Below are 20925 nucleotides of genomic sequence, written 5' to 3'. Positions count from 1 at the left end.
CAGATTTCAACACCACAAGCACACAACAAATTACACCCCTTAATATGATAGTTTATTAAGCATATCTGAATGCCCTTTGTATGGTTTAGTGTGGATGATATCATTATCAATGAGTTGCGATCCAAGAGAAACCTCTTTTTTTGTCATTTATTACACCCCACCAGTGGAATTAACTACCAGTTCTACACGGCTCAATGAGATCCCTACATTTGCAGAAACTTCCTCAGGCTAATTTGTGGACATTGATGACTTTTCATTTCATATAGTCAGACCCACCACTGCATGGAACTCACACATTTTTAAGTTGGCTCAAAAAGACATATTTTGCCCCACCCTGGATATACATTTTGATTTCCATTTAGGCGCTTTTTCTTTGGATGAAATTCTGACAGTATTTTTCTTACTTCTGAATGGACACTATCTCAGGGAACGCTCTACTGTTGCATTGCTAAACAAGGGATTGAAACCTCATTCTTCATCACATAAAGTGCGAAGAGGCCTGTCCCTAGTGAACATTTCAACGTTTCCGGTAATTGATAGAATTATTTAGGTGCCGTATGATATATTTGGACTGACAGAGACATTGCACATTCCATATGGATTTAAAATGTATCTTACTGATGTTAATACTTTTGGCAGCATCACTGATGATTGGGATATTCATAATGTGAGGAAGATGCTTGATTAGTTAAAGCATTGTATTGTATTTGAAAGTGAAGGTACATCTACTTATGATGACATTTTTTGTTTTCACAAATATGCACACCATTACTTACAAAAAGCAAGTACTCCATGTGCAGTATTTAATTAGAAACACAATGGAAACACTGCCCTACACCACCAGTGGGTAGCTCCAGGACATTTGCACAAAAGTTTGTTTATTTATTTGTATTATTTATTTTTCTGGCAACAACCCCATAGACCCAGAGTCTTACTATTATAAAACTCCCTTCCCCGGCAAAGAAAAATGTGCTAACCGACACAAAACTAATTTATTGGGCACCCTTCATTTCATAGTTGGCATTACAAGAATATGACTTTTGGAAAGGCAATACAGATTTAAAATCTGGGCAATGAGGCTTTGTTTAGAGCATGTCTTATTCTAAGACAAATGTTTTTCCTGAACTTGACTGTTTAGCAAACATCCTGCCTCGAACTAGCCAAAATAATAAATCTGAATACACTGAATATTCCCACATTTGCACATTTTGAGAATTGCCAGCAATTCACAAACCACATGGGGGAAAAATTCAACAACATGCTCAAGAATGGTACAGACAATTCTTAACATACCAGAGGGTGGCTATTAGATACTAATGGGTGTAATGCATGGTTCCTCAAAAACACCATGGGTTTTAGGATAAACAAGCCAGACCCATGTTACGTGCAGACACAACACTCAGGGGTCGTAACTGTAGAGAACAATACTTATTATACACTTTGTAGTCCTAGGGCTAGGCATGGCCCGAGGACATAAATAAAAGGGCTTAAGCCGGACGTTTTCCTTAGCCGACACTAGTACATTGTGTGTATGTCGATCCCCTAATCAGCATCCACAGACGCGGCCTACTTTCTAGGCCCCAGTCTACATTTGTCAACAGCGGATGTTATGTTAACGCGTGAGATCCTGCCACATACCTAGTGCAGCAGGGAACGAGACCCACTGGGCTGTGGTGCCCGCTGCCATGGCCGACTGGAAATGAGGGTGCCTGATCAAGCTGATGGCCGGCAGCTGACACGTGACAGCCCCTGCCAGTGGGTGGTCTCCACCTGTTGCTGATGCTGCTCTCTGGTGCCTCACCTTGACTGCTATGGAGCCAACTGACGCAGTGCCTCTGGGGTTCTGGCTTCCATGCCATGCCCTGTTCCAGAGAGAAGATTGCCTCCTTTCAGGACCTGAATTATGGCCAGAGGTGAGGCCTACGACTGACTCAGCCTCATGGCTCCTGAGAACCACCGACGGTGATCAATGCTTGCGGAGGAGGGGTACAATGCTACCTGAAGCCAAAAACTATTTGCTGGTGTGGGCTCACTCTCTGGAAGCCTGAATCTGATGCCCAAGAGCCCACCCCCTTTTTCTGCTAGGGTTGATCAGCGTGCGACTGCACAGCTGCCACTGCCCTGAAAAGTGGAAAAAAAGCACGTGTGTCAGTCCTCCTCACAGCACAGCACCGCACTGTCACTGTGCACTGCCTCAACCTTTCTGTGTGTGCATTTACCCTGTGAGCAGCCAATCACTGGACAGCATAGCCAGGACAGAGAGGACTGCATCTCCCACAGTGCACCCAAGCATCAGAAATAAGTGAACAGCAGCCACCTGCACGCCCCCCTCCAGCCACCTATGATCATGTCTCTGTGTCACCACTTTCCCTTTCAGCCATCTGTTGGACGAGAGGTTGTTGTTGAAGCTCTTCGAGGGTGATGAACTGTATGAACTAATCGAGACCATGTGAGCCAAAGGGGATGACTCTGACTACATGGCCATTGCCTCCCTGAACAGGCATTTCAATCCACCACTCAATCCTGACTATGAATGCTTAAAGCTGTGCCAACCCAAATAGTCGAAGTCTGTGGCCGCTGCAAACTAACCCACACCTGCAAAAGAATCAACCAGCATGAGGAGATATGTGCACAGATAATAGAAGGTTGCAAGTTGGAAACGCTGCGGTGCCTAATACTAAGATAACCTGGCATATCACTCGATGAGATCTTGATACTGTATACAAAGAGGGAGCAGGTGGTCACCTGCCAGAAATGCGGGAAGTCCAATCACTTTGCGAAGGTGTGCAGAGGTGGGAGGCCACGATTTGGGAATAAATACTCCAGAAAAATGACCACCGCTCAGTGTCAGCTCACGCTAGAAGACACCGGGGACAACAAGACATGTCCCCCTCAAGGGGCGAGCACTCAACAGGATTACAAAGAAGATGATGTCTTTGTGATTTTCTTTGTGGGTGACCTGGTCGCAAGAGACGATCCCCCCTGGTGGCACCATTCAGGTGCAAGACATTCCAGTGATGGCCCTCATAGACACAGGGACATCTGGGAATGTGATCGACTCAGAGCAGTACAAGAGGCTCATACCTCATCCCCCACTAATGCCCAGTCGGGCAAAGATCTACACTTTTGGAGGAACCAAACCACTACCCCGACGAGGAACGATTGAAGTGGATGTCCTGTGTGAAGACAGATCCGTCAGGGCATAAGTTTATGTGATGCAGGGCAGGAAAGGCACGCTCCTCGGATGCCACACTGCAGAAGATCTGGAGCTTATCTTCTTTGCGAAGCAGATACACGAGTCCCATGCAGACGCACTGTTCCGCAATTGTTCCAGGGTCTGGGCAAGCTGAAGGGGCAACAAGTTAAACTGCACATAGATGAATCCGTCAAAGTGCCGTTCCATCTGAGACCAGCGGTTGAGCAGGAGCTGCATGGACTAGAAAATCAGGGAGTCATCTAGAAGGTGTCTGGCCCCACACCATGAAACAGCCTGGCACAATATGCCTGTGTGTGGACATAAGGCTTCCCAACCGAGCCATTCGCAGAGAAAGGCACATAACTCCAACGATGGATGACATAGGGGGGATCTCAATGGGGCAAATTGTTTTTCTAAGTTAGATATTAACTCAGGATAACATCAGCTCGAACTTGTCCCAGAGAGTCGATACATCATGACCTTTTCAACACACCTGGGTCTACGGCGCTACAAAAGGCTAAGTTTTGGCGTCTCCTCAGTGGCTGAAGTTTTCCAGAATGTGATCAAGAAAGCTCTCTCTGGACTGGTGTGTGTGATAAATTTAAGTGAGGACATCCTGATATACTGGGAGAGTATAGAAAATCATCACACTCGGCTGCGAGGTAGATTGTGGCCTTACTCTGCATAAGAGGAAATACTCCCTTTACCAGAACTCGATTAACTTCTTTTGATATGTGTTCTCAAGGGAAGAACTCAAAGTAGATCCAAAGGAGGCTGAGGCAATACAAGCTTCACAAATTCCCCAGAACCAGGCAGAAGTGCATGGCTTCCTGGGCATGGCGACATACTGTGGAAGGTTCATCTCAAACCTCGCCACCATTAGAGAACCTCTGTGGAACCTTACGTAGACCGGGGTGCCGTGAAACTGGCAGACGCATAAAAGGCATTCCGAACGATTAAAGGTGTTCTTTTTGACAAAGCCACCATGGCTTACTCCCACCTTCGATGAAGAACTGAACTAGTAGTTGATGCCAGTCCTATCTTTGCGCTTAGGAGTGATGCTCCTGCAGGAAACTGGAGAGGGAGAGTGGACACCAGTAGCATACACCAGCAGGATGCTGTCGTCCGCTGAAACACGCTATGCTCAAATTGAGTGGGAAGCCCTCGTGATAAGATGGGCCTGTTGTCATTTTCACCTCTATCTGTGCAGACAGACCATAAGCCGCTCATTCCACTATTTGCAAGTACTTCCTGCCTTGCCCCTCTGAGAATTGAGAGATGGGCGGTGCAGTTGCAGGCGTACACCATTCAGATAATTTATCAGCCTGAAGCTAACAACCCCGCCGACTATCTGTCCAGGCACCTGGCTCCAAACAGAGGCGACCAGAGGGAGGCCGAAGAAGAAAACACAGAAGGATTCGTACAAATGATAGTGGAAGATGCGTCCCCAGGGCCTTAAAGCTAAAAGAAATCTGCTAAGTATCCAAGGAGGAAGGAGGCATAATAAAAGCAAAGGAGGCCTTAGCCCAGCAACAGTGTGACACTTTCTAGTTGGAACCAGGTGCTAATGCCAGAGGAGCAAAACACTGGACAACTACTATGGCGAGAGAGGAATGAACTGAGTGAGAGCCGAGAAGGATTACTGCTGAGAGGCCAACAAATTGTTGTACCCAGAAGTCTGTTGGGCCGGATAATAGTTCTTGGGGATGCAGGGCATCTAGGAACTGCCAAGAACAAAGCTCGGCTAAGATGCATAGTCTGGTTTCCAGGGATGGATGCCATAGTGGACGAGAAGATATGGCAATGCCATCCATGTACAGTAACGAGTGGAGGCCAACCTCCTGGACCAGTAGTGACGGAGGAACCCAGCCTTTCTCATTGGTCAAAAATAAGCATACATTTTGGTAGCTTCACTGATGGGCACACCACACTGGTGATGGTCAGCTCCTACTCAAAATTCCCAGTGGTAGCGCTATTGCCTTAAACTGCATTCTCACATGTTTGACCTGTACTGGAGAAGACCTTCATGCTTTTGGGGCTTCCCAAAGAGGTGAAGTCGGCTAACAGACCCCCATTCCATGGCCAAGAGTTCCAAGACTACATGTCAAGACTGGCTATCCATCCCTGAAGAATCACCCTTCAGTGGCTGCAAGCAAATGGTGAGGTGGAGAGATTCAAGCGAACTCTCCACAGGGCCTTTTGCATTGTAGTCGACCAAAGAGAAGATCCGGAGTGCTACGAGCTTATCAGCAGACTCCCCTCGGCACGATTTTCTGCACCCCGGCTGCCTTGCTGTTCAAGAGCCCTCTCCGGAACATCATTCGGTAGGTCCAGGATGGCAAACGGCTGAACTTGATGTTGAAGCAACCCAGAGGAGACAGACAACAAACAACAAAGCAAGTCAGCATCGAAGGGCAAGAGAGCCCACCCTTCAGAGTGCTGTAAAAGCCGTTTTGAAGGATCGCCACCCTTGGTGGAAATACAGGACCCCTTATGAGCCTGAAGTGTGGAAAATCGATAGAGCTATGGTTGCAGTAAAATTAGGGCCACGAATGATGGTAAGAAATATTTCCATGTTCACAGAAGGGGATAGCGCTTGTGGTCCCTGGGAGCAGGGACCCGAGGTAGAACTTGGCAGGGAAGAGAATAACACCTCACCTGTCACCGCTCTGGAAGGGCAGCAGTGTGGAAAATGAGAGCTTGGACCAGTGTAATAGCTTTACATCTGCTCTGCCATCAGAGGACCGCCGAGAAGCAACAGTCACTCCATGACAGCCAGATTCTGAGTGGTAATTAGGCGAGACTAGGGCAGAACAGAATTCCAGAGGAAGGTGTTACTATCTTCACCTGAATCCTGCCCCAAGCCAGAGGCCAAAGGACTTTATGTGTGCTGAAAAGACTGATGAATATATGTTTGTGCTTTGTCACCAAAACATGGGAGGAATGTAGAGAGCCACCCACCCTCTACAATACATAGTATACACTTTGCAGTCGTAGAGCCCAGTTCCGCCAGTGGATATAAATAAAAGACTTAAGGTTGCTTGTGGCCTTAGCGAACGCAAGTACATTGTGTGTCGATCCTCTAATCAGCGTCCACCAACGGGGCCTACTGCCTAGGGCCCCGGTCTACAGTAATAGCATATAGGACTGGAAAATGATGCCTAGAATGGCTAAAGCAGTCAACATTAGGTGAGGTGAAAGAACACTTGTCTCTCCTTTCTGATGACATGGATTTACAGGATTTCTTGCTAGGTCATAGAACGCCACGTCAAAAGCACTTTTTGTATGCAATATACAACGAAGTGTGGCAAGCGTACAAATCAGGAAGTTGCTGAGCAGATATGTGAAATTGACAGATCAAATTTAGAAAAGCTCTAGCAGTAGTTGACAATGGGATGACTACATTAACCACTAGGATTTATTCTCTAAGTAACATTATGACATCTGCTATTGACATCATACAGAGTGACATGTCCCTTTTACAACATGGATAAATGTAGCTTAGGTTGATCATGCTACTAAGCAGGACTTTACAAATGTTGCGCAATGGTCGAGTGCCCTGGAAGTATTTAAATGAGACAAATTTAATTCTGCCATATAATTTGACAGAAGGACAGAAAACCATGTCAAGGAAGTACACAACTTATACAATATTAAACATAGAAAATCTATAGAAATTACCATTCACAGTGGCAGAAACACCATCAGCCGATTGGATGATAAATAGGTTTATATCTCTTCTAATTTCAACATTCCACTTTAAGAACTGCTTACAACACTATAAAGTTGGCAGATATGAATCACAAGGGAAGAGATTTGTACATGAACAGTGGGTCCAACCTTTCGTTTTAGAGGTGTAAAAATTGAGATACTGATGTTTTTCTTAGCAGCACTGACTGCGAGGACACTTTAGGCCTTTCATTAGTTTGCAGGGAGGTCATATTTCATGGAGCATGCAATGTGTCCATGGCAAACTTGTCCTGTTATCTGAAAGGTTCCCCAGCTGCTGTAATTCTTCCGGAATTTAGATTATTTTCAAAGGGGAGTTATTTGATCTTGAATGACAAGGTTGCTGTGGGATGAAACTAGAAGTCCGAAATATGGTGACGGTTTCTCAGGTCGTATTCTGTTGTACAAATCTGCTTTTCTCATCTGCCCATACACTTAGTGAAGTGACATTTTGGCCTTCAATTTCAATCTCAAATGTGAACTTTGATAGTTTAAGCAGATGGAAAGCATTATTGTTTCAGAAGGAAGTTTCCTTAACATCTGCAAGGGAGACGTTTGATCTTCAAGTTGCAAAGTCTTCTTCTGAAATCCAGTTTCTACTGCACCCTAACCACCAACTGCACTTCAGGGAACTTGTGGACCGCATTTTAATGCCTCAAATGCTAAGGGTGTAGTACACTTTTTTTAAGAGATTGGGTCTGCGTTTTTTAGTAGCTTCCAGGCTGTCTTCGGAGTGATTCCATCCTTCACACATTCCTTGTTTGGGAGCATCTTTGGAGGCATACCACTTGTCCTGTTTCTGATTGTCAGGATATTGTTTTTATTTTTGTGGTTCTGCAATGGATGTTCCGTCACGCGGCCATTTGGGGATAGCACTGCCACATGTGCTACTGTGTCGAGAAAGGGTGATGCAATTTTTTGGCTCACCATTGTTTCAGGAAGTTAATGACAACTGGTTCTTGTCCTTTCGGCCTATCTGTTTACATTGCATACAGCCTGTGTTCCACTGTCTGCTGTGCACTTTCGAGTGTGCTCAGGATATATGCCTTGGAATGAAACCTGTCCAATCTACGGACATAAAACTGCTGTTGTGTCCATTGAGCATTCACCTGCAAAGTTGCCCTGTGTGATTGCCATTGCTACAAAATAGAAATTATGACCCTTCCCTGAATGCCTCAGCTCCTGGATTTCCAGATCCTGACTCATCCTCTGCAGATGTACTACCGGCTGTCACACCTTCAGCAGCTGTTGAATGGATTAGAACCGGCTATGTTTATTCATTGGAACTTGTGAGAAGGGTGCCAACAGAAACATCGTCTGCGGCAGCTGGGAACAACAACATTGTTTCATCTGCTTCGTGGAAAATGTAAACAATTAGGTAGTTTCAAGAAAAGAAGATTTTTTTTAGTATGCAATGTTTTTAAACTGCAAAATTACATTAAATGCTGCCTTTTATGTGCTTTATTACATTGATTTTTAAAATGCATTTTAGCTTTCTTTCTGCTTTTAATATTAAAGAATACAATACTTTTAAGGCTTTTCGGTTTAATGACAAATTTAAACTTAGTTTTTTGCACATATTTTATGAAGCTTTTAGTGACCTAACAAACAAGGAGTGAGTGTTGTGAGGTTACATAGGCCCCGGGCACAGAACAGCTTCATTTTACATGTTCACGTTTAAAGTTGACATCTTTTTTAAATGATGACTGTTGGCACACATTTACTTGCGCACCCATATGGGATAATGTTCTGAGAAATACATTTGCGTACATCTACACTATTTTGTAGGCATATTATCAGGCCCTTGAACATTCGGTTCAAGGACTACATTTACTGCGCAAAATGTTGTTGTTTATTGTTGTCCGTTTAGTGAAAGCTCTGCAAGGGTGGAATAAACAATAACAGCTAGGCTAGAACTCCAGCATAGAGAGAATGGGTGATGTTTATTATAAAAATCTGACCAAGCCTTTGTTAAGGCAGAGGAGCATTTCAGTGCGACTGTTGAGGCACCCCATGCCGGAATTCCAGCCCAGATGCATCCCGTTCCCATCCTGAGAAGGACAGCAGCCTGCTCTACACTAGACACATACCCTCAGGTAAATGGAGAGTTAGACCACTCTAAGCATAAAAGGATAAGAAGTGCTAGGTATGAGCATAGATTTAATTATATATATTCATATAATCAATGTAACAGCACAATGGTCGAACTGTTTATCTTCTTCACCATACTCGTAATGCTGCTGTTAATCATTGTAGCGCAAGTAGTTTAAATAAGAACCTTATTGCTTCAATAAATGTTTGAAATGACAATTTGAGTATTTCTTGTTTCTCCTTTTGGGCATGCTTGGGTTACTAACAAAAAAGGTTTCCACAATGATTTCCTTGAGGAATCAGGGTTGTCATGTTCTGAGGTTGCACCTACCATTTGGTACCTTGTAAGGTTAGAAGTCCAGATGGTGCACTGTGAGCAAACCAGCACTACGGTCAACATATTCTGATTAAATGATCGGACCTAGTCTTGCATAGTTTTAACGCTTACTTTGCTGAAACGCACAGTCGTACTGAAATTGTAGGAACCGTACGACAGTTTAAGCATAATCACACATCCAAGGAACAACAACGCATGGGTCCTGTATGCCACCACAATTATTGTAACAAATACAGAAACATTGGTGCTTCCACGGTATCATACACCCCACTACCAATATGGTGTACAACTGATTGTAACTCAGATTGGAATTCATACAACGATACAGGAGCTCAGATAATTATCAAGTATGGTAAATATTGAATATTATTTCACAGAAGTAATCCATGTGTTCTTTTTGTTCAGCAAATCCTTGTTCTAGGATATATCAATAGCATGGCAGATATGCCTTCTCATTTGGAGGGAGTTCATGTTAGTTTTTTCCAACATAATGATCAGCTAATGGCTAGTCTGTGCTGTACCGGCACTGGAAGAGGGCCTCATTGTTGATGATATCGCGAGAGTGCTGTAATTATTATTGTGCTAAACACTAGGCCATTGATCATAGAAATGAAAGAAGGGCTCGTATGACAGAAGCACAGAATCACTGAACGTAAAGACAGACTCAAGTGACAGCAACACATAACTATGGAAAGTAAAGAAGGACTACGGTGACAGAAACATATAAGCTTGCTCCCATACCTCCATATGCATGTTGGTTTTGGGTGGAATGCATTTCTAACATGCAGTATGATGCAAAAACAACAGATTTGTAGTATACTGCATGAGAGGAACGATGTATAGATCACAATTATTTCAGTTCCCTATGATAATGAGGTGTATGTAAATATCCATGTCTGCAGAAACAATTCTGAAATAAAATTAAAATATGTAGTGTTTTGCCAATGTTCTCTGCAATAACAATATCAGCGGAGACTGAATTGTTAATGCTATGGCTGTAGTTATCTTATGTCAATGCCATCTGTACCTTTGAGTATTTCGTTTAAGAGGATTTAGTATTTTGCAGATTCTGTATGAAGCATCTCATTCACTTGCTCCTGTCATTCTGTTGAATCCCAGTTTCAGAGGCCACATGAGCAGTACCCACCACTGAAGTTTGGAACTGTCCCGAATGGCAGCACAGAGAAGAATATTCGCAGTAACTACCCAGACATGCACTCCTACATGATAAAGTACAACCAGAGGCATGTGGAAGACGCCTTGCAAAACCTGAAGACCGGGTAAGAACACATCTGTCCATAAAAAGGCTATTTGTGCATTACCTGAGTAGGTCAGAGTGTTAGTACGCTTACTGCCAATGTTTGGACAATCTGCAAACTCCATGTTAGACCAGAGCAGGGATAATTAAACCTTGAATGTCTCAGAAGTTGACAGTGTTAGTACCATTGATGTAGGAGAAACACATTGATAACACTTTAGTGTTTATTGCTTCAAATCTGCAAATCTATTACATTTCACCCTATATAAACAGTAGGATAGCATTATTAGTAGCTGTAGTAGTAGTAGTCATGATAACAGTATCAGCAGTAGTCGTACTGACAATAATAGTGGTAATAGCAGAAGTTGTTTCAGCAGTAGTAGTTTTAGTAGAAGTAAAAATTATATTACTTTAGAAGTAACAATGGTATTAATATCAGTATTAGAATCGCTGATAGTAGTAGTAGTATCAGCAATAGCAGTAGTTGTAGTAGTAGTAGTAAAATTAATTACAACATTTAAATGACATATTTACTATGTAAACAAGTAACTAAATAATTAAAACAAGTCATAATGCAGCATACGTATGTATATATATATGAAACCGGGATTAGACTGGCCCTCTGCCTCACAAAAGATAAAACAAAACTGTCATTCTTAGTCATTCCTTCCTCAATTATAAACAAATGCCATAAAAGGCATGCTCAATATACCACCTAGACATCCAGACCTAGTATAATTTAGCATAATTGGTTTGAGTTTGGGCTTAAGGACACTTAAGGCAGCCCCACAGATCATTCACTAAAGTGGCTTAAACATTTCTGAAGGCAAAAGGTCACACTAAGGCATGTTGTTGAATGCTTCACCACTGATGAATTACCCAATTCATGTTGGAAGAGAGAATAACACCTAGATAAGGATACGTGGAAGCTTGACTCATCTTAGTACTATTGTTAGTTCAAGTGAACCCAAACGTCTTTCTTGTAAAGACTATAGTTTTGGTTTCTCAATGTAGAGTGTAACACAATTGGCCTGATTAAACGTTTCCAGGCACTCCAGTAGTCTTTGTAGTTGGGTTAGACTGAATGCAGTCCACTGGTGAAAGGTGAGCTATTGATTTTCAGGCCACCCAACCTTGGATATACAACATGATGGGAATCTAATGTATTAGGGAGGTGAGACATTTAGAAAGAAGATAAAAAAAGGAGCCAGTATATAGACCTGTTTCAAACCGCCTTTTGCCATTATTGCACTTGTGAGTGAATCCTCATCCACTTGATAATGTAACTTTCACCAAGGTGTTTCAGTGGAATTTCATCGTCATTTTCAACAAGGTGTTATCTATCCATCATACTCTAAATGTATTCCATAAACGTGACCTTTTTATCACAGCTAAATGCTACACTATAATTGATATAGCATACAAATGGTTGAATTACACTGAAGACCCTAATAGTGATCGAGTCAAAATATTTTGCTTAGCCACGTAAAGTGTCAAAGCGTCCATTAAGTCCGTCATGTTTGTTTTCTTTTGATCAACTGTTTTTTGGACCTTTACTGTAGGTGAATCTCACTACCTGAGTCTCACTTACAATAATTTAATCTTAATTAGACTGATTGTGCTTACTGCCAGTGTCCATTATTTAAGATAAGGCTGCTGTGATGCAGCTAGGGTGAGGAGTACCGGTTAGACAAGAAAATGTGTACATGTACATGTGCTTGGGATGTGCAAGAGACTACAGCTGTGCAAAGCCTAGTAGCTACATATAGCTAACATGCCTGCATCAATTTTCAAGCTGCAAATTCAACCTCTTTTCACAGGTCTAAACCTTCCTTTTAAATATTAATAAGTGACTCCTTCGTAGGCCTTATTGCCCTTAAAGGCAGGGTGCATGGTGCTTAAAGGTAGGACATGTTGAAGTTAATGTTGAACATGTCCTTACAATGAAATATCCCCAAAAGCTACTTTCAATGTATCAAGGCTGCCTGCATTCATAGAACTGGTTGGAGTGACCACAAGAGAAGGTCTGCCCATTATCATCTTTGGGTGGGCACAGGAGCTATGACCAGAGTAAGAATGTTCCTGCCATATTGTATTGTCCCAGAATGCTTTGCAATAGGGTTAGGACAGGGGTGGAGGGATGTTATGGCAGCCTATTATTGGTCTGGGATGCTTGGCATCTATAACTTTCCATCCACACTTATAAACCCCTGCACACTGAGGAGACAGGGTGCAAGACTCTGGACCTGGATGGTGATGACACCGGAATCATGGACAGCTGGACGGAGAAGCCACCTTATGCCCCTTATGGCCTAGGACTTTGCTGACTCCAAGGACTAGACAAGTCTCTCCAGGGCCAGAAGAGCTGACCCCATTATCCCCCCTGAGAACCAGTTGGAGAAAGACTTCAACTCAACTGCCCACTAGGTACTCCTGGTGTCTAGAACCTGCCCCCAGGAGCAAAATGAGCCCAACAGGGCTCGAGTTAGGCACCTTTAAAGATTGTGACCTTTGATCTCTTTCAGAAAATGGAATATGTAGGGCTCTGTCATATTTCTGATAATTATACCTGGGGTGGGCCAGTGCCTTTGGGTTGCAGCAACTTTATTTATTTTGTGGTGAGAGGGCATGAGTGTCCCTCCTCCCAAGAGTCTCTCCTCCTTCAGGCGCGGGTCTCCAGGGCCCAACAGAAGATAAGCAACAGGGGCCCAGGACCCATTCCTGGGTCCTTGCCACGAGGAAGAGAGGGAGTGGTTCTATGCTCCCCTGTGTTTAGGTGCTACCTCTCGCTCCCGTAACTGAGTGAGGAGACCAGCCCGCCCGGATGAATAAACATACACACCGGCTCCCACAGTGATGGCCAATTGGGGAGCTGGTGGGGCACTGTGGGAGTGGGCTCTCCTCGCTGCCCCAACATTGGCAACATCTGTGGGTGCCCGGGTGGGTCTGGGGCACCCGCCATAAAAGCAAAAAACAAAAGATACATACACAGCTGCGCTGTGAATTGAAGCAGCGAGAGAGCCCGGTACTAAAACATTCACCATTTAATTTGAATATGCGTTGTGATTTGTGGTACCCCAAGGAGGGGCAGGGACACCACCAACATACTTTCTAATGTTGGGGAGGTAGCTTCAGGGAGTGCAGCAGTCACCTAGTGATTTAGATAACATTAACCTTATGTCTTCCAGGTCTTCGAATGCATGACATGAGGAGACTTTTTAGCATATTTTAAGTATTCCCAGAGTTGGTGAATGGTGCACTGTAGCTCTGGAGCATTGGACCCCTATGGCCATCCTATAGCTATATTTATATGGCCTTAGTGTTCAAAAGGAAGAAATCAACACATGTTGATTGTGGTTTTGAATACAATTGCTTTTTTGTCAACTTTCCTGATGGAAAATACAATGCTTATTGATAGTAAGTGCATTTAAACATGGTTGCTGAATCCATTAGTTTTAATGGTTAATCAGAGTGTGTGATTATTAACTTATATTATCTGATAGAGACTTCTAGCTGCAGATTCACAGAGGATGCAGTTTGTCTGGGAAGAAGGAGACATATGGGCAGATGTAATGGCCACTAGAAAGGTCATTTTGATTGTAAGAAGCCTAAGAGGGGAGGGATGAAACGACTCAAAGGGCGCGCACATTAGAAAGGTTAGAACCAAGTTAAGGTCCCATTGAGGCATAACGAAGGGAGCTGGAGGTAATAAGTGTTGTAAACTTTTCCATCACTTATTTACATTGGGGGAATTGAAGAAGGAAGACTGATCTGGGTGCAGCAGGAAACCAGAGATGGCAAAGAAATAACCCTTCAATATGACCAATGCAGAGCCTGCTGGACCAGGGTAGGGATAAACAAAAGAACTTGGGAAAGGGGTGCAGATAAATGGTCAATCGTGTTTGGCTGTACACTATGCCACAAACTTGCTCTAATAGCCGGTATATACCATCTTGGTGGAAAGAAGCTGAGTTGCCACAGTAACATTACAGACTTCGAAAGGAAGTTAAAAAGCTGTTAACTGTCACCATTTAATCTCCACACATGAAGGCAGGGCGTTAACAGGTTTGTGTGGAGAACCCTCCCCTGCTGCTGTGACGGAAGATCCTCCCGTAGGGGCAGCCTGATCGGACGACCAATGGCCATCCTCAACAGCTCGAGATTCCAGACTCTCAGGGCCCAGTCTGGAGCCACAAGGATGACTCAGACCCAGTTGTTCGTGATCTTCATGAGAATTCTGGGCAGGAGTGGTATGGGCGTAAAGGAGTACAGGAGGCCAGAGCTCCACTCGTGTTGAAAAGCGTCTCTGAGTGAGAGCTGCTTTGGAAACTTCAGTACACAGAAGTGCTGACATTGTACGTTCTTGGTGATGGTGAACAGATTTAACTAAGGCTCTCCCCACTGCTGAAAGAGACCTGGCACTCCGGATGAAGACGCTACTTGTGACTTGCCAGACATCTGCGGCTGAGTTCATCTGCCCTGGAATTCAGAGAACCCGGTAGGTGTTGACCCACCAGCAATAGGCACTGAAATTCCAGCCATGTCCAGAGGCATAGAGCCTCTTGACAAAGGGTCCACCACACTTTTCCCACCCTGGTTGTTGCATTACCACATGGCGGCGGTTGTCCATGAACACCTGTACTAGCCTTCCCCTTTATGGAGGGTAGAAAGCCTTTTCATGCCAGTTGGATCGCTCAGAACTCCAACAGGTTGATGTGGAGTCCAGATTCCACTGGAGACCAGAGGCCTTTAATCTCCACCACTCCCCCAGATGGCAGCATTAGCCCAGGAGTAACGCATCTGTCACTGCTGTCAGATCTGGCTAGGGAAGGGAGAGGGGTCTAATGCTGACCCGGTAGTGGGTCATTAACCACCACTACAGGCATTTGCAATGCCCTCCAAGATCTGGACCATGTCAGATGTTGCACCAGCTGAAACTTCAGGTCCCACTGCGGAACCCGCATATTCTAGCAGGCACGTGCCACAAGCACATTGCAAAATGGCCATGAGGCCTAGCAGCCTCAGAGTCAGTCTCACCGAAATCCCGGATAGTGGCTGAAATATCGGTATCATAGCCTGAATATCCTGGACTCGCCATTCGGGAGGATAAACCAGCTCCTGCACTGTGTCAAGAACAGCTCTGATGGAAAGGAGAGTCTGAGAAGGGGACAGGCGTGACTTCGGAACACTGATCATGAACCCCAGTGAGTGCAGGTGGTCCGCCTTCGTCTGGAGGTGGGAGAGGACTGCCTGGGATGAGCCCTCCTTCAAAAGCCAATCCTCTAGAATAGTGGAAGACTAGCATCCCTGATATCTGTAGATGAGCTGCAACCACTGCCATCACCTTGGTGAACACCGGAGGGGCGCTAATAAGGCCAAAGGGGAGCATAGTGAACTGAAGGTGCTCATGGCTACTGTAAACTACAGGTAATGTGTGTGGGCAGGCAGGATGAGGATGTGGAAGAATGCGTCCTGCAAGTCCAATGCTACCATCCAGTATCCCGGGTCGAGGGCAGACAGGACTTGAGCCAGCATGAACATTTTGAAATTGAGAGGGTGCAGGTCTAGGATAGGATGAAGGCCTCCGTCCATATTGGGCACCAGAAAGTAGCGGGAATGGGAACTATGACCTTCTTCTGATGCCCACACCTTCTCTCTGGCTCCCTTGGCAAAGAGTGCCTCCTCTTCCTGGACAAGTAAGGAAATATGGTCCTCCATCAGTCTGTAGCAAGTGGGTGGCATGGTTGCAGGAGTAATCATGAATGGGGAGGTAGCAGCCCCTTCGGATAATCTGGAGAACCCAGCAGTCGGACGTTATCGACCTCCAGTAGTGTAGGTGATGGCGTATCCTGCCTCCCACTGGATGCCTATGATGGTCAAAGGGCAAACTAAAGAGGCTTGTAAACTGCAACTGCAGGGGGTGGTGGACTGGCCCGACCACCGTCTACCTCACTCACAAGGCCTGTGGGTTCCACATCTTAGGACACACAGGGGCTGTGAAGTTTGCGTCTCGTGGTAGCTGTGCGGATAGAGACATGGCTGGAAGCACCTTTCATGGCCATGAAATGAGCGAAAGGCAGACTAAGGTTGGCGAGGGGCCATGGAAAGTGCCAAGGACCTGGCCGTAGCTCTACTGTCCTTGAAGCACTCCAGCACTGAGGTCGTCTGGTATCCAAAGGGACCGGGCCATCAAAGGACATGTCCATGAACAAGGCCCCCAACAAGCCAGTGATTCTCAACCAGTCATGGCGCCTAAGGGCCACTGATGATGAAACCGCTCTGCCTAGTGAGTCCGTTGTATCTATCCCACAGTGTATGGCGAACTTAGCTGCTTTCCACCTGTCAGCAAAAGCTTGGGTGAGTATGGCTCGGGCCTCACTGAGACCATAGGCAGCACCTCGCCAACCGAGTTCCAGAGCGAGTGGTAGTATCGGTCCAAAAGACACGCGGCGTTCACTGGCTGCCGTGCCAGATTGGTGAGATGGTGAGATGGCTTGACTGATGTTGGATCTGTCCATGCATCCAAGGGGCCTGACTGGCACCGGGGGGGGGGGAGGGACCTGTGAATGGAAGACTATTAGGGAACCCTCCCGAACCCATGGTGCCCAAAGGCGCTCCACCTGGGTCGGGCTACCCAAATATGAGGTGCATGGCCTCTTTAAATTCTTGAGGATGGGCGGAGGCCGCTCCGGTTCCTGGAACTCTGGAAGGTGCGGAGACGGTCTAGGTGAAGACTCAGCTGTGGAGCCAGACCTCAAATGCTGACGCGATCTCATCTCGTTGGATGACTTTAAAGGACCTCTTCTACTTCTTGTTCTTCTTTTCCTTGTGGGACTTACCAGAACACCCAGGCAACTTCAGGTGCAACGATGAGTGCTTGGAGTGGCTCCACTACCAATCCGGGGACCATCCTTTTGGCCGAGTTGCGGCGTTGCACGTTGACCGTCAAGGAGCTTGAGCAAGCACTCCCTGAAAGCCATAGGGTGCATGGTGTGGCAATCGACGCAGGTCTTGGTGTCGTGGTTGCTCTCGCATCACCAGAGGCAGACGACTGTGACAGGCACCACCGGGCATAAAAACCAGCCTTCCTTGCAGACATCCCTGTCACACCAGGAGACAATGGCTCAAAAATTCTTCAACAAAATGTTGAAAAAAGGTCTGTCAAAAAGTGACTGGGAGTAGCTCTTCTCTGGATCTACGCTGACTGGCATGGAAAGAAAAGAATTGACATCAGCGGCCTGTGGTAACGCCTATATAGACACCGCACGTCATTTCCGACATGAACTGCGCTGATGACGCCAAAGGGATCGGAACAATGCCACCTACCGGTGCTCAGGGGAACGACTCATGAAAAAGTTCCTGGATCCGTTCTGATGCCTGGGAATAATTCTAAGGGGAGAAATCTGCAACTAGATAGTCTCTACCAGATAAGGCGTTACCGAAGGTAAATAACTTGTTGATAATATTGTGACCCTGTGACAAAGCCAATACACTTGCCTTATATTTTGATGTGGCGACCCCTTGACAAAGCCAATAGGCCTTCTTTATTCCAAATGATACACCCTTATACTGTGATGTTGCATCTTGTATTGGAGGGGGGGTCTGATGATTCTGGGGGTCATGACCCACTAGGGCTCAAATGTGATTTCAGGAATGCCATCAAAGGTATTGCCGTCTGCAAAATGCATATATATTTGTAAATGAATGTGTACTATTTAGTAGTGTGTGTAATAAACATACTTTCCTTTGTTTTAACAAAAAAAGCTTTGACTGGACAATGATTTATTGAGTGTTGATGCATACCAACCAATTGGGATTGCTAGCCCACACCACTTCCCCTGCATATCCTTGGACTGCTCTGCTTCACCACTCTGGAAGAGGAAAGTGATACAATGGAGTGCCTGGTTACCAGTATGGAGACAATTGTGGGCCTATTACTTGTGCAGGACTCGCATCCTGCACAACTAATAACCCAATTTATTACAGCTCTTAATTGGAAACTTTTGGAGTCGCATATCAGTCCTTTTTTATGTACTGGTTGGATAATAGTCCCCCTCCATTATGGCTGGTTAACACTATACTCCATTTTATTATCATGCAATGTAGAAAGTACCTTTGCCCAACTTATCAACTCTTGATTTGAAACATCCATAGGAACCCGATTAGTAAAAGGGGTTGACTGATGAAAAAACATCGACAAAAATATCCCCAAAAATATTGAGAACTCACATATCAACTTTATATACTTTGTATGTAAAGTTATAAATATTGGTAACAAATATAGAAGACCATAGTATCATTTAGAAATGGGTAAGTATACTGAATGCTCACTAATACACACTATATTCATTTTAAAATTTATAGTAACTTTAAAAATATTGCATTTTAATAATATACTTATAAAAAATATTTTAAAAATACATATCATGCAAACATAAAATATATATTTTAAAATAATTGCAAAAGAGAATAAACATATTATTTAAAAACATAACATTATTTAAATATAAACAATAAAACTGTTAAAAACAAACACAAGATATAAAAATATTAAATATTAAATATGTATACAATAACAGCATAAAAACAAATTAACAAAGATCAATAAAATAATTAAAATGATTTACATTAAATAACTTTTAAGATGAAAACAAACAAACAAACAAAAAAGATATATATATATATATATATATATATATATATATATATATATATATATATATATATATATATATATATAAAACAACTTTAGAAAGATCAAATAAACTAAAATTAGACTTGGTGAGGTAAGTTTCACTACTCCCATTCCAACCTGAGCAATATCTGGGATAGTGTTGGACTTTAAAAGGGTCAGATTTGCAATTCCCCCTCCAATCAGACCAGGAGTTGGCAAACTGTTAGATCCACTCCATTATAAGCAAACGTAGTGAAAGCATTAGACTTTGGAGGGGTCATATTAACCAATAGCCCTCCAAAGTAGGGAAATATTGGACTTCGGAGAGGTCAGATTTACTTTTCCCACTCCTAAGTTGTTTGTTATATATAAAAATGTTAAATAGATTTATATTACAAATACTATTTTTAAAAATTCGAATATTTTAAAATAAAACATTTCCTGGCCACCACCAAAGAGTTAAAATAAATTTAAAAAAAATAATAATATAAGGACAAACCATTAATAATAATGAAGTAATTATTAAATAATACAAATGAAATCAAAGCAATTAATACGACTAAAGTTAATTACCATAATGTTATAATTACATAAATCAGCCAATCTAATATTAATTAAAAATCACAAATTATTAAAATAGCAATTAGTCAATTACATAATTTACATAATTAGTTAAAACATTTAGGGCCATATGTAGGTGGCATACACTTTACCGATTCTTAAATACCGAATTGTACCGATTCGGTATTTAAGAATCGGTAAAGTGTATGTAGGTAATAATTCGGTAAATGTTACCGAATCGGAGTAAGTCGGTAATTACCGAATCGGTATTTACCGATTCGGTAATGAGGCATACCTTCCCATTGATTGAATCAATGGGAAGGTATGCCTCATTACCGAATCGGTAAATACCGATTCGGTATTGGGGGGAGCACATTCAAGGGTGGAAGGGTGTCACATTGACACCCTGTTGCACCCCTGATTCGTCCATGTGTGCACATGTGGCGCACATACATGCCCTAGGGGCATGTATGTCTGCCACATTGCACACTTCACAGTGCACAAAAATGCATTTTCACACATATCCGTCATTTACCACCAACTATTAGTTGGTGGTAAATAACGAATCCCCACACCCACCACACAGTCCCCCTACATCTCATTTCTGTATTCGGTATTTACCGAATCTGTAAAATTACCGATTCGGTAATTTTACCGATTCGGTAAATTACCGAATACAGAAATGATCCCCCTACATCTCAAAAGCCTAAATACCGGTCGGTAACGGTATATTTACCGAAAATCGGCCGTTACCGACCGGTATTGGGCTACCTACATGAGGCCCTAAATCACATAAACACTTAATTATAAATTACAAACAAAATTTTACATTTTACAAGTCTTCCCAGGCTAATCCCTACATACTCATCAACCCACTACTAAATTAACAGTTTCTGATTATATAAAGCAATTTATATAGAAACGCACAAACTCTAGCAAAACAAATAAAAAAACAAGTACTATTTTAATACTAATTACTTAACACTAAAATAACTAATATTTTTTTAACTATTTAAAAAAAAAACCAATGCTTTATACAGCTATATTAAAACAATATTACTCTCAACTGTAGTAAACAA

General features: G+C 43.5%; 1 protein-coding gene across 1 annotated transcript in view; it reads left to right on the top strand.

Moving 5' to 3' along the window:
• Window positions 1–20925, top strand: part of GRIN2D (glutamate ionotropic receptor NMDA type subunit 2D) — a 1598839-nt gene that overhangs the window by 1370982 nt on the left and 206932 nt on the right. The window contains exon 10 of the mRNA XM_085616462.1: window positions 10473–10633. Coding sequence (XP_085472588.1) covers window positions 10473–10633 — 161 coding nt within the window. The remainder of the gene's footprint in view (window positions 1–10472; window positions 10634–20925) is intronic.

Source organism: Triturus cristatus, chromosome 7, assembly GCF_964204655.1.
Source record: "Triturus cristatus chromosome 7, aTriCri1.1, whole genome shotgun sequence".
Taxonomy (NCBI): Eukaryota; Metazoa; Chordata; class Amphibia; order Caudata; family Salamandridae; genus Triturus; species Triturus cristatus.
This window is presented reverse-complemented; position numbering and strand designations above follow the sequence as displayed.